At 43.7% G+C, this 21,759-nt stretch overlaps 1 protein-coding gene across 1 annotated transcript in view; it reads right to left on the bottom strand.

The window, feature by feature from the left end:
• Positions 1 to 215: 215 nt before the first annotated feature.
• Positions 216 to 21,759, bottom strand: part of LOC311100544 (neurexin-1a-like) — a gene marked incomplete at its 5' end in the record, with an annotated part of 46,922 nt that continues 25,378 nt past the window's right edge. The window contains 13 exons of the mRNA XM_084141453.1: positions 216 to 1,313; positions 1,756 to 1,834; positions 7,465 to 7,775; positions 10,155 to 10,244; positions 11,230 to 11,401; positions 11,569 to 11,750; positions 11,873 to 11,992; positions 12,650 to 12,676; positions 13,022 to 13,195; positions 13,367 to 13,557; positions 13,971 to 14,202; positions 20,018 to 20,167; positions 20,456 to 20,578. Of these exons, the coding sequence (XP_083997579.1) occupies positions 1,009 to 1,313; positions 1,756 to 1,834; positions 7,465 to 7,775; positions 10,155 to 10,244; positions 11,230 to 11,401; positions 11,569 to 11,750; positions 11,873 to 11,992; positions 12,650 to 12,676; positions 13,022 to 13,195; positions 13,367 to 13,557; positions 13,971 to 14,202; positions 20,018 to 20,167; positions 20,456 to 20,578 (2,156 nt within the window). The 3' untranslated portion in view covers positions 216 to 1,008. The remainder of the gene's footprint in view (positions 1,314 to 1,755; positions 1,835 to 7,464; positions 7,776 to 10,154; positions 10,245 to 11,229; positions 11,402 to 11,568; positions 11,751 to 11,872; positions 11,993 to 12,649; positions 12,677 to 13,021; positions 13,196 to 13,366; positions 13,558 to 13,970; positions 14,203 to 20,017; positions 20,168 to 20,455; positions 20,579 to 21,759) is intronic.

Here is a 21,759-nt window from a genome sequence, read left to right as displayed (position 1 = left end):
CCAAAGAGTCTAAACTGCCCACATGTTCATCATCATTCTTCTTTTTCTTCTTCATCGACTTCAGCATTATCATAATAATATCATCATTATCGCAGATATCATTGCCACCGGTCAGTGATGAAGCTCTGGTAATGAAGCTCTGGTGGTGTTGTAAGAGGTGTGTGTGTATGTGTGTGTGTGTGTGTGTGTGTTATGTGTAGGTAGGTAGGTAGTTCTGGTGTCTGGTCTCCTCTCCAGAGTCAAAGTCTCTCTTGTTTTCATAGTCTTGGTGGGTTGATACAACGTTGTAACGTACGTTGTATAAAGTTGTAAAATAAATGTCCCAGCAACACTTCAAACACACACAGCTCCTTTTTCCACGTACACCCCCTACTCCGTCCCTCCCCAGCAAGTCGGCAAACAGAGCCACCATGGCAACCCTGGTGGTTGTGACTCTTCCTGTATTATTGCCGCGGTAACGTCCATTCTGCTGACTGGTGGGCTGGGGTTAGGGGCAGGGTTCAGGTAATCTGGTGTTCCCCCATTGGACAACACCAGCCTTACACCCAATTGTAACTGAGAGTTTATCAGGGTGTTAATCTGGATATACTGATTGTGACTCCGTATGAAAGAAGACTAGCGTTCTCTGTGTTCTTTCCCAGTCTACAGGACAGTTTATAGCAGGGAGAGACAGGGGACTGGTCCTTTAAAATAACTGCTCTTTACTGGTCCTTTACTTGTCATAAACTGGTCCTTTACTAGGAGTCTATCTGGTGGTTCCTCTGCTTGTTATACCGGTTAATCTGGTCGAACACAGGCCTCACACAGAGAGGCTGTGGTTAGTGGTTATTATTACTGTACAGTATGGGTCTCTGCCCTCATGACAGTCTCTTTGTCTCTGTGTGTTTTTCTTTTCTTTTCTGTGTGTGTATGTGTGTGTCTCAGAGCATGTCCTCCTGTATGTGTGCATATGTCTGTATAAGTGTAGATGTGTATATATAAATGTCATTAGGGTGTCCCCCCCCCTCCTCACACGTAGTACTCCTTATCTTTGTTCTTCTTATTCTTGGAGATCTTGGCGATGCCCAGCGGCTTGTCCTTGGTGCTGCCATTAGGCTGGGTGGCAGAGTTACTGATGTAGTTGCGGCTCTCGTCCACGTGGTACGAGCCCTCGTCGCGGTTACGGTACTTATACATGGCGTAGAGTAGGATGAGGATGCAGAGGGCGGCGGCTGCCACGATGCCCACCACCATGCCTGTGGTGCTGCTGGACTCCCTCACTACCTCTGATGTCCCCGGGAACGGTTTGACCTCCGGGAGAGGGGGGTGGGCTGCTGGAGGGAGGATGAGGGGAGAGGGGAGGGAGAGGGGGATAGAGAGAGTTGTCTGTATAGTCTAACGTTTTCCTCCATGTTAGTTGCCATCATTGTCCATCATCTTTCTGTTTAGTCTGGCATTGTTTTTGCTTTGGTTTTTGTTTCTTTGATACTGTAAAGCGTCTGTGGATTCTTGAAAAGCGCTATAAAAATTCCATGTATTATTATTATTAGTATTATTAGTATTATTAATGGAAAAATGAGATAGGACAGTGCTCTATAGTTTCACTTGCACTACAGAATGGAGTGCAGCAATTCTGCAAATGTGTGATCGCAGGGTAAACCTTCTGCTGCACACTAAACCCAAATGTTTCTCTAGTCTACTAGCCAGACTGTTAGTGTGTCAGGGTAGTAGTGTGGTAGTATAGTAGTAGTTTGTACTGTATATGGTATATATTACCAGAGCTGGGGTCACATGGGTCAATGTCCTCGTCATCACTGGGACACTCAGCTGACGCCACCAGCAGGTCGTCTGTTGACTGGAGAGAGACAATGTATCATTAAACACACGCTATTGTTTTTTTGTAATATTTATTAATCACTGTATCCTTTTATGTTAATGTTATTTACATGTTAAGTATTTTCAGAGAGCTCCTCTCATTCTGCAAACAGAACACAATAAAACGCTCATCTTGTAGTCAAATAGATTTCGATTTTCAGATTTTCCAGATGCATGAACATGACAACACCGCACACAGTATTCACACATACACTGTTACTGCCCCGAGTCCTGGCAAACTTCCAAATTGTGAAGAGAGAGGCGGAGAGAAAGCGAGAGAAAGGAAGTGAGAAAGAGAAGAGGCGGAGAGAGGTGTTAGTTACGAGCTGTGAGCTAATCACAAGGGATCACTTATCCATCCCCTCCTCTTCTCTCCTTCTACCTAAATTCTACCAGCAGGTTAAATGTGCAACCAGAGGAAAAAAAACTTTAGACCACCTTTACTCCACACACAGAGACGCATACAAAGCTCTCCCTCGCCCTCCATTTGGCATATCTGACCATAACTCTATCCTAAGCAAAAACTAAAGCAGGAAGCACCAGTGACTCGGTTAATAAAAATGTGGTCAGATGACGCAGATGCTAAGCTACAGGACTGTTTTGCTAGCACAGACTGGAATATGTTCCGGAATTCTTCAGATAGCATTGCGGAGTACACCACATCAGTCACTGGCTTCATCAATAAGTGCATCGATGACGTCGTCCCCACAGTGACATACCCCAACTAGAAGCCATGGATTACAAGCAACATCCGCACTGAGCTAAAGGGTAGAGCTGCCGTTTTCAAGGGTCGGGACTCTAACCCGGAAGCTTATAAGAAATCCTGCTATGTCCTCCGACGAACCATCAAACAGGCAAAGCGTCAATACAGGACTAAGATAGAATCGTACTACACCGGCTCCGACGCTGGTCGGATGTGGCAGGGCTTGAAAACTATTACAGACTACAAAGGGAAGCACAGCCGCGAACTGCCCAGTGACACAAGCCTACCAGACGAGCTAAATCACTTCTATGCTCGCTTCGAGGCAAGCAACACTGAAGCATGCATGAGAGCATCAGCTGTTCCGGATGACTATGTGATCACGCTCTCCGTAGCCGATGTGAGTAAGACTTTTAAGCAGGTCAACATTTTCAAGGCCACAGGGCCAGACTGATAACCAGGACGTGTACTCCGAGCATGTGCTGACCAACTGGCAAGTGTCTTCACTGACATTTTTCACATGAGCAGACCACCATAGTCCCTGTGCCCAAGGACACTAAGATAACCTGCCTAAATGACTACCGACCCGTAGCACTCACGTCTGTAGCCATGAAGTGCTTTGAAGGCTGGTTATGGCTCACATCAACACCATTATCCCAGAAACCCTAGACCCACTCCAATTTGCATACCGCCCCAACAGATCCACAGATGATGTAATCTCTATTGCACTCCACACTGCCCTTTCCCACCTGGACAAGAGGAACACCTATGTGAGAATGCTATTCATTGACTACAGCTCAGCGATCAACACCATAGTGCCCTCAAAGCTGATCACTAAACTAAGGATCCTGGGACTAAACACCTCCCTCTGCAACTGGATTCTGGAAAAGAAGAGGACTGAGCACGCCCCCATTCTCATCGACTGGGCTGTAGTGGAACAGGTTGAGAGCTTCAACTTCCTTGGTGTCCACATCACCAACTAACTATCATGGTCCAAACACACCAAGACAGTCGTGAAGAAGGCACAACAAAACCTATTCCCCCTCAGGAGACTGAAAATATTTGGCATGGGTCCTCAGATCCTCAAAAAGTTCTACAGCTGCACCATCGAGAACATCCTGACTGGTTGCATCACGGCCTGGTATGGCAACTGCTCAGCCTCCGAACGCAAGGCACTACAGAGGGTAGTGCGTACGGCCCAGTACATCACTGGGGCCAAGCTTCCTGCCATCCAGGACCTCTATACCAGGCGGTGTCAGAGGAAGGCCCTAAAAATTGTCAAAGACTCAAGCCACCCTAGTCATAGACTGTTCTCTCTGCTACCGCACATCAAGCGGTACCGGAGCGCCAAGTCTAGGTCCAAAAGGCTTCTTAACAGCTTCTACCCCCAAGCCATAAGACTCCTGAACAGCTAATCATGGCTACCTGGACTATTTGCACTGCCCCCCCCACCCCCCACCCCCCTCTTTTACGCTGCTGCTACTCTGTTTATTATTTATGCATAGTCACTTTAACTCTACCCACATGTACATATGACCTCAATTACATCGACTAGCCGGTGCCCCCGCACATTGACTCTGTACCGGTACCCCCCTTTATATAGCCTCCCTACTGTTATTTTATTTTACTGCTGCTTTAATTAACACTTTTTTTATTTTAAATTTTTCTTTAAAAAACTGCATTGTTGGTTAAGGGCTTCTAAGTAAGCATTTCACTGTAATGTCTACACCTGTTGTATTCGGCGCATGTGGCAAATAACATTTAATTTGATTAGATTTTTCTGGCCCTTCCTCCTTTTCCTATCTTCTCCCTCAATCCCTCCCACTTTCTTCATCCCCATCTCTCCTTCCTCCTACCTTCCTACTTTCCTCTTTGTATTGTGGTCCACCTATGTGCTGATTGCTGATCTCTGAGGACTGTGTGTACATATATAGTATATTAAGGTAACTGTAATACAGTAACTAACCAACAATAACTACAGTGTATTAACTATGAACCCTTCATGTCCCTGCCCTGCTCTCTCTGTGTTCAATGAGCAACACAAGTTGGGAAGATGCTCCTTTGGCCAACCCCCCCCCCCCGCCTCCTCTTACTCACTCTCTCTCTATACTTCCTCTCCTCCTCCACCCTTTCTCTCTTTGGCAGCGCCCTCTCTCATCTCCTACTCTCCTTCCTGTTGCCATGGCAACTCTAAGTTCAGGCCGTTAAAATTAAGGGAGTGTTTCGCTGAGAGACCTGAAACACTGACACTCACCACCAGACAGAAAGAGAGAGAGAGAGAGAGAGAGAGAGAGAGAGAGAGAGAGAGAGAGAGAGAGAGAGAGAGAGAGAGAGAGAGAGAGAGAGAGAGAGAGAGAGAGAGAGGTAAGTAATGGATATAGGGAGAGAAAAAGAAAGAGCTATGTTGGGAGAGAGACAGATGATAGAAGAGAAAGAGATGAAGGAAGAGAGTGATGGAGGGAGAGAGGGACAAAGGATAAGGAACGCACAAGAAGAGAAGGAAGGAGACATCAAAGTGTTGCAGCTTAAGTTAACATCATGATAATCAAGTGTGCATATTCATGAGCTAGTTAAACATCGCCCGCTGAGAAATGTGTGTGTGTGTGCATAAGCGTGTGTTTGTGTGCGAGAGAGTGTGTGTGTGTGCGTGTTTTAAACCCACACTGAGAGTCAGTGGTGTATTAAAATGGGAGTGTGATGCATTGCAGTAGTCATAACTAACCTCAGTACGGGGACTGGAAAGAACAGCAGAACCAAATATAGAACAGGTCTAGAACCCAACATAGAACGGGACTAGAACCCACAAAAACCCTCACAAAAAATCTATACAAATACATTTAGCGTAATGCATCCCAAGATAACAGAAATACAGCACTACAGAAGTCTAGTAAAAAGCACTATACAAGCTAACCTCACATGAATGACTACATCAGCCAGATACATCTTGCAACGATGTGATAGATTTCACTTTTGCTAATTAGACAATCAAAAATCCTGGGAGAAAAGTAAACATAACGTTGTCTGCTTATAGGGTGCCCATGGCCCCAATTGCCTGAACGTGATTGATCAAGAGCAACTGTAAGCAGATGTGTATGTTTAGATCAATGCTTTTTCAATACCTGTAACTCTAACCCTCCATCTCTCTGCATCAAGCTGATAAATTATTTGACTAATGACTCCAACTCATTCTAGACTCCAAATGGAACTGTCTCCTCAGCTAACCTCTACTCACATGTCAATCAAACTACAGACCTGTCAATCAAACCACAGCCCTTTAAGTTGTCAATTAAAAGTGAGCCAAGTCTGTTCCACTGATGCACACTCACACTCCTGAACAATGCATGCCAACATCTTCCTATAGCCTCATCTCTTTTTCTCTCCGTCTTCCGTCTCTCCTCTATAGCCTTATCAATCTAGCAGCGATGCACGCCGCCTTCCAGCACAGATGAATAAAGAAAGGAAGAGAGTGAGAGATAAAGAAAGAGGGGAAGAAAAACCGAAAAGGAAAGAGACAGATAAAGAAAGAAAGAAAGAAGGAAAGGTAGAGATGAAGGAGATAGATGGGATCATGCTGAAGGAGTAAAATCAGTACCTGAGCAGCCGAACAATGCCAGCGAGCGTCCATGCCTGCCTGACTGCCTAGCTCACACATAACACATAACACACACACTCACGCACACACGGTGTACACACACTGCTCTACTGCTTCCGCCGTACAGCCATAGTTCTACTTTAACACACACACACACTCTGTTGGCTGCAGCTCTGTCAGCACGGAGACAAGAGGAGACTACCTATCACTGCTGAGAGAGAGAGAGTGCGAGGGAGACAGAGAGAGGGAGGAGACTGAGATTGCTACAGTTGCTTCTACCCATATAACAGACGGACGCACGCACACGCAAAAACACACACGCACACACACACACCGATAACATCAAAACTAAACTGAGCAGAGTGAGTCAGAGCAGACTGTAGCGAAAAACAGAGCCATGCAGCACACACACTCTTTTGCATTATTAGTAACGCAGACTTCATAGGAGAGAGTCTCACTAAACTCAGGGCTGCAGGAAGAAACACATAAAACTCACACGCACACACACACGCCACATATACACACACGTCACGCGCACAAGCGCGCACAGTCACAAAATCGATGACATGCTCTGATCCATCATTAAGTGGTTTCACTGCTCCTCCCTCTGCTGCAACCGACTGTAACTAAGTACAGCCTACATGTTACCTCTATATGTTTGTGTGTGTCCATTAACACTTGTTGAATACAGCTTGGTTGCTAGGTAACCCCAGCAGTAGATCAGTGTTTCTTATTAAACACACACAAACTGCAATACACACACACACAAGCATGCACACACACACACACTGCACCATATCGAGCATACATTCTGTCTGACCTAGTTCCCATCTTGGGATATTGACTCATCTGCAATGCTCTCTGCAAACCAGTTACACCACCAACTACAGGTGTAAAAAGGAACACAGTGTCTCACTCCATCACTCAAACCCACCATCTAGCCATCCATCCATCTATATATATTATTGATGCCTGAGGCTCTGCATTCCATTATTTATGTCTGAGGTATCTGGCAGCCTATACACAGAGGAGCTATACACTATGGAGCATGAGAGAGAGAGAGAGAAAGAGAGAGAGAGAATACCTAAGAGGGTTCACTATCTCCATGGCAACTCACATCATTGGAAATTATTATTTTTCAGAGTGCGACAGACTATTTGATAATCCAGAATCCCTCTCCACACACAAACTAAGAGAGCCTGTTCATCATAACCTCCTGACTGGTAATAGCAGATACAGAATATAGTATCTATATCTGTGAGGTTATGAATAGCTTAGTTAGCCTGTTTATGCCTTAGTGTCATAGTTAGTTTCCTACCTGCTGCGTAGTTCCTCCTCCTTGCTTCCTGTTTGTGGCGGTTGTCGTGGTGATGTCGCCGGCATTGGCGGCAGGGTCTGATCGGTTTGCCCCGGCGGCAGCGCTGGATTGGGGCGTGATGGAGGAGGGCATGTCCCCAACCAATCGTGTGCTGCCCTCCAGGCGGATGTGGGCGTGTCCTTCGGCGGCCATGTTGAGTATCTTCAGTCCGTTGTAGTAGAGACCGGCCATCTGACCCTGGAACTGACCTGCTTCCTTTCCTCTTCCCACCGTCACTGTCGTCTGGCTGTTGAAGATGGTCAGCTGGCGGCCTGGACACACACACACACACATACAGACGCATACATAGGAGTCGTCGGTGTGATGACAATATACACGTTAATCGTAATGTTAGCGTGTTGTAAGTATGATGTGGGACATGACCAAAGGCTGAGATGTACTGTGGAATGGGGGGCTGGAGGAAGAGAGGAGGAGGAAGAGAGGAGGAGGAAAGAAGATGAGGAAAGAGGATGAAAGGAAGAGGAGGATGAAGAGAGAGGACATGAGATAGCTGAGAGATGGTTGCTCTGGAGACGCATCAGGAGCAAGTCATCATGTTGATCAGACATATCGATTGATTTCCCACACATATGGTTATTTACAGCCTTATGAAGCCCTAAGAAGCCTAATGAAGCATTATAAAGCCATATGAAGCTCTATGAAGCATGCACAGGTCATAGCTCTGTCTCTGGTCACTGTTAAAGGGACTTCAGGTATTTAAAGGAGCTCTGCTGAAGTTTAAGAGGTTAATACAAAAAACAGTGCATTTAACATCTCTCAAGTCTTACAAGTAATATCTGATTATGAACTTTACTTTGACTATACAGATTATGATGTTCAACATTGATATATGTGGTAGCACTTTATAATAACTCTACGTAATAAAGCATTTATAATGGATTAGTAAATAGTTTATTCATCATTTATTAATCATTACTCCCACATTTGTACATTTTAGTAACCTAGTTATTCACAAATTTATAAACAACTTTTAAAGTATTTAGTAATGATTCATAAGATCATTCATAAGATGATAGGTCCTTATAAACCATTTACTAATCATTAGTTAAGTCTTTCTGCATGGCCTCATCTAAAGTGTGGGCTATTTATACTTTATAAATACTTTATAAACATTGAGTGACCAGTGTAATTTCTCACAAAAAGACGGACATGCCATTGGTAGACATTCCAGCAGTGCTTGATGCTCCTTAAGGTCTCAAAATGGCCCCTAGAACATATGAGTGGTTAAACAATAAGCACTAAAGAGAGGATGTTTAAGAAAATATATTGAACATTTTATTCCAAAAGTCACACTATTGTAATAGTGTGATGTGTAACTTCAGACACACCTTATGTTGAGTAAAATAATGTTTTTTGTCTGAAAATGGTAACATAAGCATTTCTTGGCAGTGACTTTTCTACCAAAACCAAAGTGTTGATTGCAGTCACTCCTTAGAGCAGTGTAAACTCATAATTTGGTCAGCTGCGTGGGTCCATACATGTTAGAAATTGGGAGTTCCAGTTTGCTAAATCGCCACCCGCTAATTTCCCCACATGCATGAAGCAGTCAAAGTTTAAGCACCGCTTTCACCCAATCCTGGTATGGCCAAATAATCAGTGATCAAACACCGGAACTACTGCTGCTCAATAGATTTTACGCACAGAATCATTCCATGAGAGATTAAGAGCAGCCCATAGACTGCTTACGAGGTAAGGAAACAAATATCTGAATACATAATTTTGCTGAACTATACAATTACGTTTAAAGAGTTACTACTTTTAAAGGCCCAGTAAAGGTGCAGCCAAACAAAGCCATGTGTGAAAATAGTCTGTGGTTAAAAGACTGAAGCACCGGAAGAATTTAAAGGTCCAATGCAGGAATTTTTATCTCAATACAGCCTAAAATCATTTATGGGTAACAATGTACCTGTTATCAGTTTCCCCCTCCCCACTCAGACCACTCCCAGACAATCCTAGCTAAATTCTTGCTTGAGAAATTTGTCTTTGCTAAAAAGCTATTTTTGTTTATTTTTGACCATTTTAATTGAAAACAATCACAGTAAGGTACTTCATTGTTCTCCAGAAATGATTTGATATTGAGATAAAAACGGCTGCATTGTACCTTTAAGGAGCATCAGGTACTGCTGGAATATCTACCAATGGCATGTCCATCTTTTTGTGAGAAATTACACTGGTCACTCAAAACATTTATAAAGTATTTAACTAATGATTAGTAAATGGTGAATAAACTATTTTCTAAACCATTATAAATGCTTTATTACGAGGAGTTATTATTAAGTGAACCCTTTAAATGTTTACAATTGGAGAAACAACATTATGACAGAATCTTAATAAAGCACTTTTTATCTGTACTAGTTTCACATTTATTCAGATTAATCTATCCATTGTCCCTTTAACCTGGTTTTATCAACCTTTCTATCTACAGTTTACAGTGAAGTAGTGTATTACAGAACAGTACAATTACACTGCAGTTTACACAGTCTGACAATATTACACTCTCACAGCTACTATCACGTTTAAACTTAGTTATGGATTTATCATTTTAGATGTTAGTTGATGGTCACAGTTTCAACTTGCTTCAGGTTTACTTTTAAGCTGAAAGTTTTAAGTAATTTTAATGATGTTTTTACCTTTGTCGAGTAGCCAATCATCAACTACTCGACCGAGTCGATAGGGGATTCTCTGTCTAGCGATGGCCAGGCGCTCGTTATCAATGTTGCCTTTAATTTAAAGATGAAAACACAGTAATTACGCACATCAACACCTGGCACAGGAGCTGGACAACAAAATAAACAGCCATGAAGAGAAAGTCAAAGTCCTGACCAAGGTCCTGTTAGTCGGTCCAAACATTGTTGCTGTGTCATTAATTTCAATAAGAGTTAGATTCAGGAGCAGCAACCAGCGAGCGGACATTGACTTTCTGTTCATGGGCTTTAATTTAAAGAGACATTTAAACAGTTAATTAACATCTGACAGACAGGAGACATCTCATCTGACTGGGTTTAGAGAGTTTGATAAAACAAAATAATAATAACGATAATCACTGTTAAAGCTAACAGATCAACCCTCATACACCTCTCTGTCTAGTGTTTAGCCTTTTAGCTAACATATAACTAAATAACTCTCGAAAATATATGATTACTACTTTTATATAAAAACAACAACAAATGTTTAAAAACCCAATACAAAAAAAAATACAATCATTTTTTCTCTTCGTTTTTTTCCCCAGTCTAGTTTACTCAGAAAATGACATTTTTATTGTGTTGCTGTTTGGCCAAATGCCCCAATGGCTATTATTTTATTTTTTTAAATAAAACACAACTGCTACTTGTATTAAATGTTTACATGGTTAATTTATGTATCACACTATTTAACATAGCAACATCAATGACCAGTCAGTACACACTCCCTGGAGTAAAGGCAACAGGGGAAGTGTTACTACATATTTCTTTTTTATGTTTTAACAGGAAAATTACATCATAACATAGACATTTGATCTTCAGCAAGTCATAACACAAAGTCGTAATAGTAACGTAGCTATGATGTAGTAATAACATCAGTAACAGCAACATTACAACATCCTTATATTAAAACTGAAAGAAACAGTTACGATATATAGTCACTTCCTTTTATTCAGGAAGTGAAGCGAAGCCCTTTAGTGTGATTGGCTGTGACAGGCAGGTGTAGGCTATGGTCGGTCCTTACCTGAGGGGTAACGCTCTATGATTGGCAGGTCGTCCAGCTGCAGGGTTGCGTTGCCTCCGCTGCGGGTAAACCGAACTATGTGGTACTTCCCATCATTAACGAATTTAGCAGTCTCTTCAATGTTGATGTCATCTGTTCCCACGTTAAACACTACTCTAATATTTCCTTTATCCTGAGGAGTGAAAAATAGAGACAGAGAGAGAGAGAGAGAGAGATTGAGGGACAAATAGGGATAGAGAAAGAGGATAGGATAGGAAGGGAGAAAGGGAAAGAGTTATAGTTGGTAGTGTAGCAGAGTGCTGGTTTGTAGAGGCAAGTGTTAAACAATGTAATTCTTACTATCTGTAGCTGTAGATAGTCCCCCAGTCCCGAGGCACTGTCGACCCGTAGCAGCGTAGCGTGTTTCTGCTGTGTGCTGAAGCCCAGCGCCAGCCGGTCAGCCCGTGTACTGGGGCGCTCGTTAGGAGGCCAGGTGTACACAATCACACCCCCGTCACGACCAAAGATATATGTGGTCCCCGCTGTGGACAACAGATTTACATGACTTGTTGTCAAATGAGCCGAAACAGGATGTAGTAAACAGGAAATTGAAAGTAGTAAACAGGAAATAGGACATAGGAATAGAAAAAAATAATTGACTCACCGTCATTGCAGAGCGGTCCTCCGAATGATGTCATACTGCAATCACAGCTAAATCCCTCCCACTGCTGCAAACACACGCCCTGATTGGAGCAAGAGTCTTCCTGACAAGTAGTACTGGGACCTGGAAAGACAAATCCTTTAACTTCTAAACGATAAAGGCTAATGTCAACCAGAGGCTGCTGAAAGTAACAAAATAATCAGAACAAGCCCTTAAAAATGCTCTGGTTAAATCGACAACAGCCCAGAGAACAAACATTAATTCAAACATTTTTGTGAATCATTCCTTTAAGAGTTGATCCTCATTGAAAATGAATAGCACTTTTGGATTGTTGAATTGGAATTCCAATTCACTGGACATCCTGTAGCTGTCCATGAGGTTGGCCAGCACTAGGTTAGATTCAGGGAGGGAGGGGTTAAACAGAAGAGGGTGGGGTTAGAAGCAGGGGGTGGGGTTAGAATCATGCTTCCAAGTGAAGGAGGTGAAGGTTGTGTGGTCTAAATTAAACAGTAATGGTGTCACTGAGGGGATGATGTCACTACGGTGACCTGGACAGGTCACGTCAGAACACACCACACACACATGCACCCACAAGTGTAACCGAGGTTGCTCGCGTAACGAGTACCCTTGCCTGAGACCTGAACACATGCGTTAGCTGAGCTAATGTCTAAACTTTAGCTTAGTAGGCTAACACAGACTTATGGTGCGCAGGAGACTCAGGTTCGAACCCAGTCGATCACAAGCGCACACAGACACATACACGCACACACAGCGATCTACCTTGCAAGTCAGCTTTCATCAATGCAACTTTTGTCAGCCGAAAACAAAAACAAAACAACAAGCAAAATATTTTAGATGGTTAGTAAAAACAAAGCATAGAAATGCCTGTAAAAAAACAAACAAAAAAACAGAGAGAGCGAAAGAGAAAGAAAGATGGAAGAAAAAGACAGATGCCAAAGCAAGGGGGATAATCTCCAACATAATACAAATAGCTGTTAGCTGGAGCAAGAGCGAAATAATTAGTTAAAAAAAAGATGCTATGATATGCAATGGTAAGGAGAAAGTCCTGGTGTGTGTGTGTCTTTCTATACTTTTTTTTGTGTCGGTACTCATGGTTTGTGTGTGTGTGTGTACCTGTGTGTGTGTGTGTACCTTCACAGCCCCTCTCCACTTGTCCGGTGGTAGCTAGAGCATCGGCCAGCAGGTCGGGTAGTTGGCCGTTGAGGTCAATGGTTGCTAAGCAACCCTGGAAGCCTTCACGGGAGTGGACGAGCTTGGGAAGGTCCCGGTACATCTCCTTAGCCACTCCCCCTACGTACAGGTCACCTATAGGAGCACAGCACAACTTGAGTGACAGCTCCATGCACCAATACCTGTCTCTCTCTTAGCTGACAATACTGCCCTCTGCTGTTAGGGAACAAGGGCTGAGGCAGAGAGATTCCATAGTAGTAGAAGGGTAGTATGGTATGTACAGTGTGTGTGGTGTGTGTGTGTTACCTTTGAGATCCAGGTTCTTGGCTCCCATAGTGGTCTGTGTAGTGACCTTAGTGTCTATCTTAACAGTGTGCAGGTTGTTGGTGTCTCTGGATATGAGCACGTTGTGCCAGTGGTTGTCATTCAGAGGAGAGTTTGAGTTCCCTTTGATCAGGTGAGCACCGTTCCCCAGGTCGGACACATAGTGGAGGTAGCTGCGGAAGGTGATTAGGATTAGAATATTATAATATGAACTGTATATCCATGAGTCAATAGTTGTCTCACTCTGACATGTCCCTTCACCAAGTGATTTTAATCTCCTCTGTTGTACAGTATCAGTAATGAAAATAGTAGCTATAGGTAGTTAGCTAGTTAGCTATACACTGTTGTACAGTATCAGTAATGTAAATAGTAGCTATAGGTAGTTAGCTATCCTCTGTCGTACAGTATCAGTAATGTAAATAGTAGCTATAGGTAGTTAACTAGTTAGCTATCCTCTGTTGTACAGTATCATTAATGTAAATAGTAGCTATAGGTAGTTAGCTAGTTAGCTATACTCTGTTGTACGGTATCAGTAGTAGACAGACTATAGTATCAATAGGTAGTTAATTAAGTAATTATGCCGTACCCTTTGACCAGCTCCAACACTATAAAGTCGTTTCCGTCTCCTCTGTTGTAGAGTATAAGTCCGTCAGGTGAGGTGGTTTTGAACTGGAGGAACAGGTGCATGGAGTAGTAAGCCTGGAGCGTGGGCAGGGTCACGTAGCTCGACCGTGACCTGAACGTAACCGGGTCCGCCACGATGCTCTTATAACCAATCACAGCATTCAGTTCGCAATAGTCGATGTCACCATTCTTACCTAGGATCAAGATGACCAAGGATGAGATGTGTGTGTGTACTCTGGTCTTAGTGGTCTATGTAAGGAGTGTAAATAAATAAGTAAAAGTAAAAATGTGCTTACCAAGTCACATAATAAGTTGCATGGACTCTGTGAGCAATAATAGTGTTTAACATGATTTTTGAATGACTACCTCATCTCTGTACCCTACACATACAATTATCTGTAAGGTCCCTCAGTCGAGCAGTGAATTTCAAACAGATTCAGGGAGGTTTTCCAATGCCTTGCAAAGAAGGGCACCTATGGTTAGATGGGTCAAAAATAATGCAGACATTGAATATCCCTTTTAGCATGGTGAAGTTATTAATTACACTTTGGATGGTAAATCACTACACCCAGTCACTACAAAGATACAGACGTCCTTCCTACCTCAGTTGCCGGATAGGAAAGAAACCAATCAGGGATTTCACCATGAGGCTAATGGTGAGTTTAAAATAGCTACTAATGGCAGTGATAGGAGAAAACTGAGGATGGATCAACAAGATTCAGTCTGCTTTCCACCAGACACTGGGAGATGAATTCACCTTTCAGCAGGACAATAACCTTAAACACAAGGCCAAATCTACACTGGAGTCGCTTACCAAGAAGTCGGTGAATGTTCCTGAATGGCCGAGTTACAGTTTTGACTTAAATCTGCTTGAAAATCTATGGCAAGACCTAAAAATGGTTGTCTAGCAATGATCAACAACCAATTTGACAGAGCTTGAAGAATTTAGAAAATAATAACGTGCAAATGTTGCATAATCCAGACTTACCCAGAAAGACTCACAGCTGTAATCGCCAAAGGTGATTCTAACATGTATTGACTCAGGGGGTTCAATACTTACAGTTGAAGTCGGAAGTTTACATACACTCAGGTTGGACATCTACTTTGTGCATGACACAAGTCATTTTTCCAACAATTGTTTACAGACAGATTATTTCACTTATAATTCACTGTATCACAATTCCAGTTGGTCAGAAGTTTGGAAAATGTCATGGCTTTAGAAGCTTCTGATAGGCTAATTGACATCATTTGAATCAATTGGAGGTATACCTGTGGATGTATTTCAAGGCCTACCAAACTCAGTGCCTCTTTGCTTGACATCATGGGAAAATCAAAAGAAATCAGCCAAGACCTCAGAAAAAAAATGGTAGACCTCCACAAGTCTGGTTCATCCTTGGGAGCAATTTCCAAACGCCTAAAGGTACCACATCCATCTGTACAAACAATAGTACACAAGTATAAACACCATGGGACCACGCAGCCGTCATACCGCTCAGGAAGGAGACACGTTCTGTCTACTAAAGATGAACATACTTTGGTGCGAAAAGTGCAAATCAATCCAAGAACAACAGCAAAGGACCTATCGGCATAACCTGAAAGGCCGCTCAGCAAGGAAGAAGCCACTGCTCCAAAACCGCCATAAAAAAACCAGACTACGGTTTGCAACTGCACATGGGGACAAAGATTGTACTTTTTGGATAAATGTCCTCTGGTCTGATGAAACAAAAATAGAACTGTTTGGCCATAATGACCATCGTTATGTTTGAAGGAAAAAGGGGGTAGCTTGCAAGCCGAAGAACACCATCCCAACCGTGAAGCACAGGGTGGCAGCATCATGCTGTGGGGGTGCTTTGCTGCAGGAGGGACTGGTGTACTTCACAAAATAGATGGCATCATGAGGAAGGAAAATTATGTGGATATATTGAAGCAACATCTCAAGACATCAGTCAGGAAGTTAAAGCTTGGTCGCAAATGGGTCTTCCAAATGGACAATGACCCCAAGCATACTTACAAAGTTGTGGCAAAATGGCTTAAGGACAACAAAGTCAAGGTATTGGAGTGGCCATCACAAAGCCCTGACCTCAATCCTATAGAACATTTGTGGCCAGAACTGAAAAAGCGTGTGCGAGCAAGGAGGCCTACAAACCTGACTCAGTTACACCAGCTCTGTCAGGAGAATGGGCCAAAATTCATCCAACTTATTGTGGGAAGCTTGTGGAAGGCTACCCGAAACGTTTGACCCAAGTTAAACAATTTAAAGGCAATGCTACCAAATACTAATTGAGTGTATGTAAACTTCTGACCCACTGGGAATGTGATGAAAGAAATAAAAGCTTAAATAAATAATTATCTCTAAATATTATTCTGACATTTCACATTCTTAAAATAAAGTGGTGATCCTAACTGACCTAAGACAGGGAATTTATCCTAGGATTAAATGTCAAGAATTGTGAAAAACAGAGTTTAAATGTATTTGGCTAAGGTGTATGTAAACTTCCGACTTCAACTGTATGTGTAAGGTGTGTGTAGACATGTCTACACATTGATTCAAGTACAGTGCATTCTGAGAGTATTCAGACCCCTTTCCACATTTTGTTATGTTAAAGCTTTATTCTAAAATGGATTAAATAGTTTTTCCCCTCATAAATCTACACACAATACCCCATAATGACAAAGCAAAAATAGGTTTTTAGAAATGTTATCAAATGTATTAAAAATAAAAACGTTAACATAAGTATTCAGACCCTTTACTGAGTACTTTGTTGAAGCACCTTTGGCAGTGATTACAGCCTCGAGTCTTCTTCGGTATGAGCAACAAGCTTGGCACACCTGTATTTATTTATTTTTATTATAAAAAAATGTACCCCTTTTTCGTGGAATCCAATTGGTAGTTACAGTCTTGTCCCATCGCTGCAATTCCCGCACGGACTCTGGAGAGGCGAAGGTCGAGAGCCCTGCGTCCTCCGAAACCCAAGCCGCACTGCTTCTTGACACAATGCCTGCTTGACCCGGAAGCCAGCCGCACCAATGTGTCGGAGGAAACACCATACATCTGGCGACCGTGTCAGCGTGCACTGCGCCCGGCCCGCCACAGGAGTCGCTAGTGCGCGATGGGACAAGAACATCCCTGCCGGCCAAACCCTCCCCTACCCTGGACGACGCTGGGCCAATTGTGCGCCGCCCCATGGATCTCCCGGTCGCGGCTGGACTCGAACCAGGATCTCTAGTGGCACAGCTAGCACTGCGATGCAGTGCCTTAGACCACTGCGCCAATTGGGAGGCCCGGCACACCTGTATTTGTTTCTCCAATTATTTTCTGCAGATCCTCTCAGGCTCTGTCAGGTTGGATGGGGAGCGTCTCTGCACAGCTATTTTCAGGTCTCTCCAGAGATGTTCGATCTGGTTCAAGTTCGGGCTCTGGCTGGGCCACTCAAGGACATTCGGAGACTTGTCCCGAAGCCACTCCTGCGTTGCCTTGGCTGTGTGCTTAGGGTTGTTGTCCTGTTGGAAGGTGAACCTTCGCCCCAGTCTGAGGTCCTGAGCACTCTGCAGCAGGTTTTCATCAATGATCTCTCTGTACTTTGCTCTGTTTATCTTTCCCTCTATCCTACCTAGTCTCCCAGTCCCTGCCGCTGAAAAACATCCCAACAGCATGATGCTGCCACCACCATGCTTCACCGTAGGGATAGTGGAGGGTTTCATTCAGACGTGACGCTTGGCATTCAGGCCAAAGAGTTCAATCTTGGTTTCATCAGACCAGAGAATCTTGTTTCTCATGGTCTGAGAGTCCTTTAGGTGCCTTTTGGCAAACTCCAAGCGGGCTGTCATGTGCCTTTTACTGAGGAGTGTCTTCCGTCTGGCCACTCTACCATAAAGGCCTGATTGGTGGAGTGCTGCAGAGATGGTTGTCCTTCTGGAAGGTTCTCCCATCTCGACAGAGGAACTCTGGAGCTCTGTCAGAGTGACCATCAGGTTCTTGGTCACCTCCATGACCAAGTCCCATCTCCCCCGATTGCTCAGTTTGGCCGGGCAGCCAGCTCTAGTCTTGGTGGTTCCAAACTTCTTCCATTTAAGAATGATGCAGGCCACTGTGTTCTTGGGGACCATCAATGCTGCAGAATTTTTCTGGTAGCCTTCCCCAGATCTGTGCCTCGACACGATCCTGTCTCGGAGCTCTACGGACAATTCCTTCGACCTCATGGCTTGGTTTTTGCTCTGACATGCACTGTCAACTGTGAGACCTTATATAGACAGGTGTATGCCTTTCCAAATCATGTCCAATCAATTGAATTTACCACAGGTGGACTCCAATCAAGTTGTAGAAACATCTCAAGGATGATCAATGGAAACAGGATGCACCTGAGCTCAATTTCGAGTCTCCTAGCAAAGGGTCTGTATACTTATGTAAAGGTATTTCTGTTTTTTATTATTAATATATTTGTAGAAATTTCTAAAAACCTGATTTCGCTTTGTCATTATGGGGTATTATGTGTAGATTGATGAGGAAAACAATGCATTTAATCAATTTTAGAATAAGGCTGTAAAGTAACAAAATGTGGAAAAAGTCAAGGGGTCTGAATACTTTCCGAAGGCACTGTATGTGTGTGTAAGGTGTGTGTAGGCTTGTGTACTCTATCCTTACAGAGGTCTATAGGGCATGCCTACCAGCGTGAGGTGCATATAAGGTGTGTCTGTACTCTGGTCTTACAGAGGTCTATGTATGGCGTGTCATTCAGCGTAAGTGCAGTTGTGTATGTTTAAGGTGTGTGTGTAGGTGTGGGTATAAGTAGTGTTGGTAGGTGAATGCTCTGTTCTTACAGAGGTCTACGGCATGCCGTTGAGGGCGAGGTGTGTGTAAACCAGGGGTGTCAAACTAATTTTCGGTCTTCAACAAGATCCTGAGGGCCGCACAACAAATTGCCTATATTTCCTCGCTGTGAACATTTTTAGAAAAGTGTCCTCTATCCATCGTTTTTGGAATTTCCCATGCTCCCTGACTGTCTAGCTTTCATTTAGGTGATTATTAGCAAGCTGGACACAGTCAAGAAACAGTATGAATATACAGTAGAATTATTTTCTTTTCTATACAGTTTCTATTTGGTTTTAGTCATTGTGAAGTATATTGAGTTCGTTTTCCCCAACTGAGTGTATGAAACATTAAGAACACTTTCCCCTTTCCCTTTGAACAGTCTCAATGTGTGGGGCATGAACTCTACAAGGTGTTGAAAGCATTCCACAGGGATGCTGGCCCATGTTGACTCCAATGTTGACTCCATGTTGACTCCACAGTTGTGTCAAGTTGGCTGGATATCCTTTGGGGGGGGGGTGGACCATTCTTGATACACATGGGAAATCAATCAAATCAATCACATTAATTTATAAAGCCCTTTTTAAATCAGCAGATGTCACAAAGTGCTTATACAGAAACCCAGCCTAAAACCCCAAAGAGCAATGCAGATGAAGAAGTACGGTGGCTAGGAACAACTCCCTAGAAAGGCAGGAACCTAGGAAGAAACCTAGAGAGGAACCAGGCGATTATAAGAGTACATGGCCATTAAGGGAAACTGTTGAGTGTGAAAAACTCTACAGCGTTGCAGTTCTTGACACAAACTGGTGCGCCTGGCACCTACTACCATAACCCGTTCAAAGGTACTTCAATCTTTTGTCTTACCCATTCACCCTCTGAATGGCACACACACACAATCCATGTCTTAACTGTCTGAAGGCTTAAAAATCCTTCTTTAACCTGTCGCCTCCCCTTCATCTACACAGATTGAAGTGGATTTAACAAGTGACATCAATAAGCAATCATAGCTTTCATCTTTCACCTGGATTTACCTGGTCAATCTATGTCATGGAAAGAGCAGGTGTCCTTAATGTTTTGTACACATATATATTTATTTTTACTCAAACCACCGGCCTACGGGCTGTATGTTTGACACCCCTGGTGAAAGGTGTGCGTAAGGCGTGTGTGGGTGTGTGTAAGGTGTGTGTGTACTCTGTCCTTACAGAGGTCTATGTAAGGCATCCCGTTGAGGGTGAGGCCCTGCAGGTGCCCTATGAAGTTGGAGGGCACAGCGGGCATGAAGCGCTTCTCTGTCACAATGCCTGTCTCCACGTTGTGGAACTCCAGCTGGGTGTGGTCGCCTGCCATCTGACCTGGAGGGGTTAGAGGTCAGGGGTCAGGGGAGAGGTAGCAGACCGGTGTCAAATACATTCAAACACTTGAGGTGCGCTTGATTTAGCTTGACCAGAGTGCCGGGAGAGTGGAGTTTGCACTTTTGGGACTATTCCATTGGTTACATTGGACCAGGTAAGCTAAATACAAGACACTTCAAGTGCTTGTATGTATTTGAGCCAGGTCTGCAGGTTATGGGTTTGAGATCAGCGGTTAAGGTTAGAACTGAAAGGTCAGGGTTGACAGTGTTGGGGGGTTGCTATGGTTACCTTCTACAGGTTGCAGGTCGTCGACGGTGAGTTTGAGGCTTTTCCCACGACGCACCACTCTGACCGTGTGCCACTCATTATCATTCAGCCCCACCCCCGCAAAGATGGTCTCTGGACCCTTACCTACACACACTCCAGTTAGTTAATACACACACATACCTGTACACACACAAATACCTTAGGCATATTTTCACACACCCACACACACTGTAGGGTTAACACATACACACACACACAGGCACACAGGTAGGCAGGCACACACACACACACACACACACACACACACACACACACACACACACACACACACACACACACACACACCATGTCTCCTGCCATAGTGTCCTACCGTTTCTGGCCACATGGTGGCACTAGATACTCAGCCCTGTAGCTAGAAGGGCTGGACGTAGAGCTGGCATTCAGCAGGAGGAATATTCTCCATACATCTCTCTCTTTTTCCCTGCCCTTTTCTCTCGCTCTTTGTCTCACTGTCCATCTCTCTCTCTGTGTCCCTCTCTCTTTCCCTCCTTTCATCCCCCCTCTCCTCGTTCTCTGTCTCTGTCCATCTCTCCTCATTTACTGTCTCTCCCTGTCAGTCTTTCTTCTCTCTCTCTCTCAAATAGTGAAATCTCCCCAGGCTAGACCAGTGTGTCAGTGTGTGTGTGTGTGTGTGTGTGTGTGTGGGGGGGGGGGGGGGTGATGATAAGGCGAGAGGTAAACAGCCTGACAGATTTTGCTGTGGGAAATGTCAGCACCATGACACACACACATACACATAGCATATTGCCGCATGTGTGAGGTCTCTCTGTGTGTGTACATGCATGTGTGAGTGTGTGCGAGGTATGTTAGGTGTGATTAGTTTTCAGGAGAGGACAGAGGGCTCCCCTGAGGAGTCTCAGCTGTGCTCTGGGCATGAGCATCTCATCCTGTTACCATGGATCACTGCCTGAGTGTATGTGTGTGTGTGTGTGATGGGGTGAATGGGCTTATGTGAGGCAGTGATCCATGTCAACCTGAGAACAGCCAGGACACACATTCACTCACTCACAGGACATGAAATATGGTCATGGAAGAGTGGCTAATTGCGGAACCAATGTCCATGGGACTTATACAAATCAAATGTATGTAATATAATTGATTGTCCTTTTGCACGCCCATAGACTGAATGGTGACATTATCATCAACTCTTTTTATGTTTTATAATCAACTCAGAATATTAAGCTCTTTCTATGGCAGTATTTTTGACTCAAAGTGGCTGATAACTCAGGATCATTAGAAAATCATAATCCATTTGAAGGTTTTGA

The sequence above is a fragment of the Coregonus lavaretus genome (assembly GCF_964263955.1).
Source record: "Coregonus lavaretus genome assembly, chromosome: 25".
NCBI classification, from domain to species: Eukaryota; Metazoa; Chordata; class Actinopteri; order Salmoniformes; family Salmonidae; genus Coregonus; species Coregonus lavaretus.
This window is presented reverse-complemented; position numbering and strand designations above follow the sequence as displayed.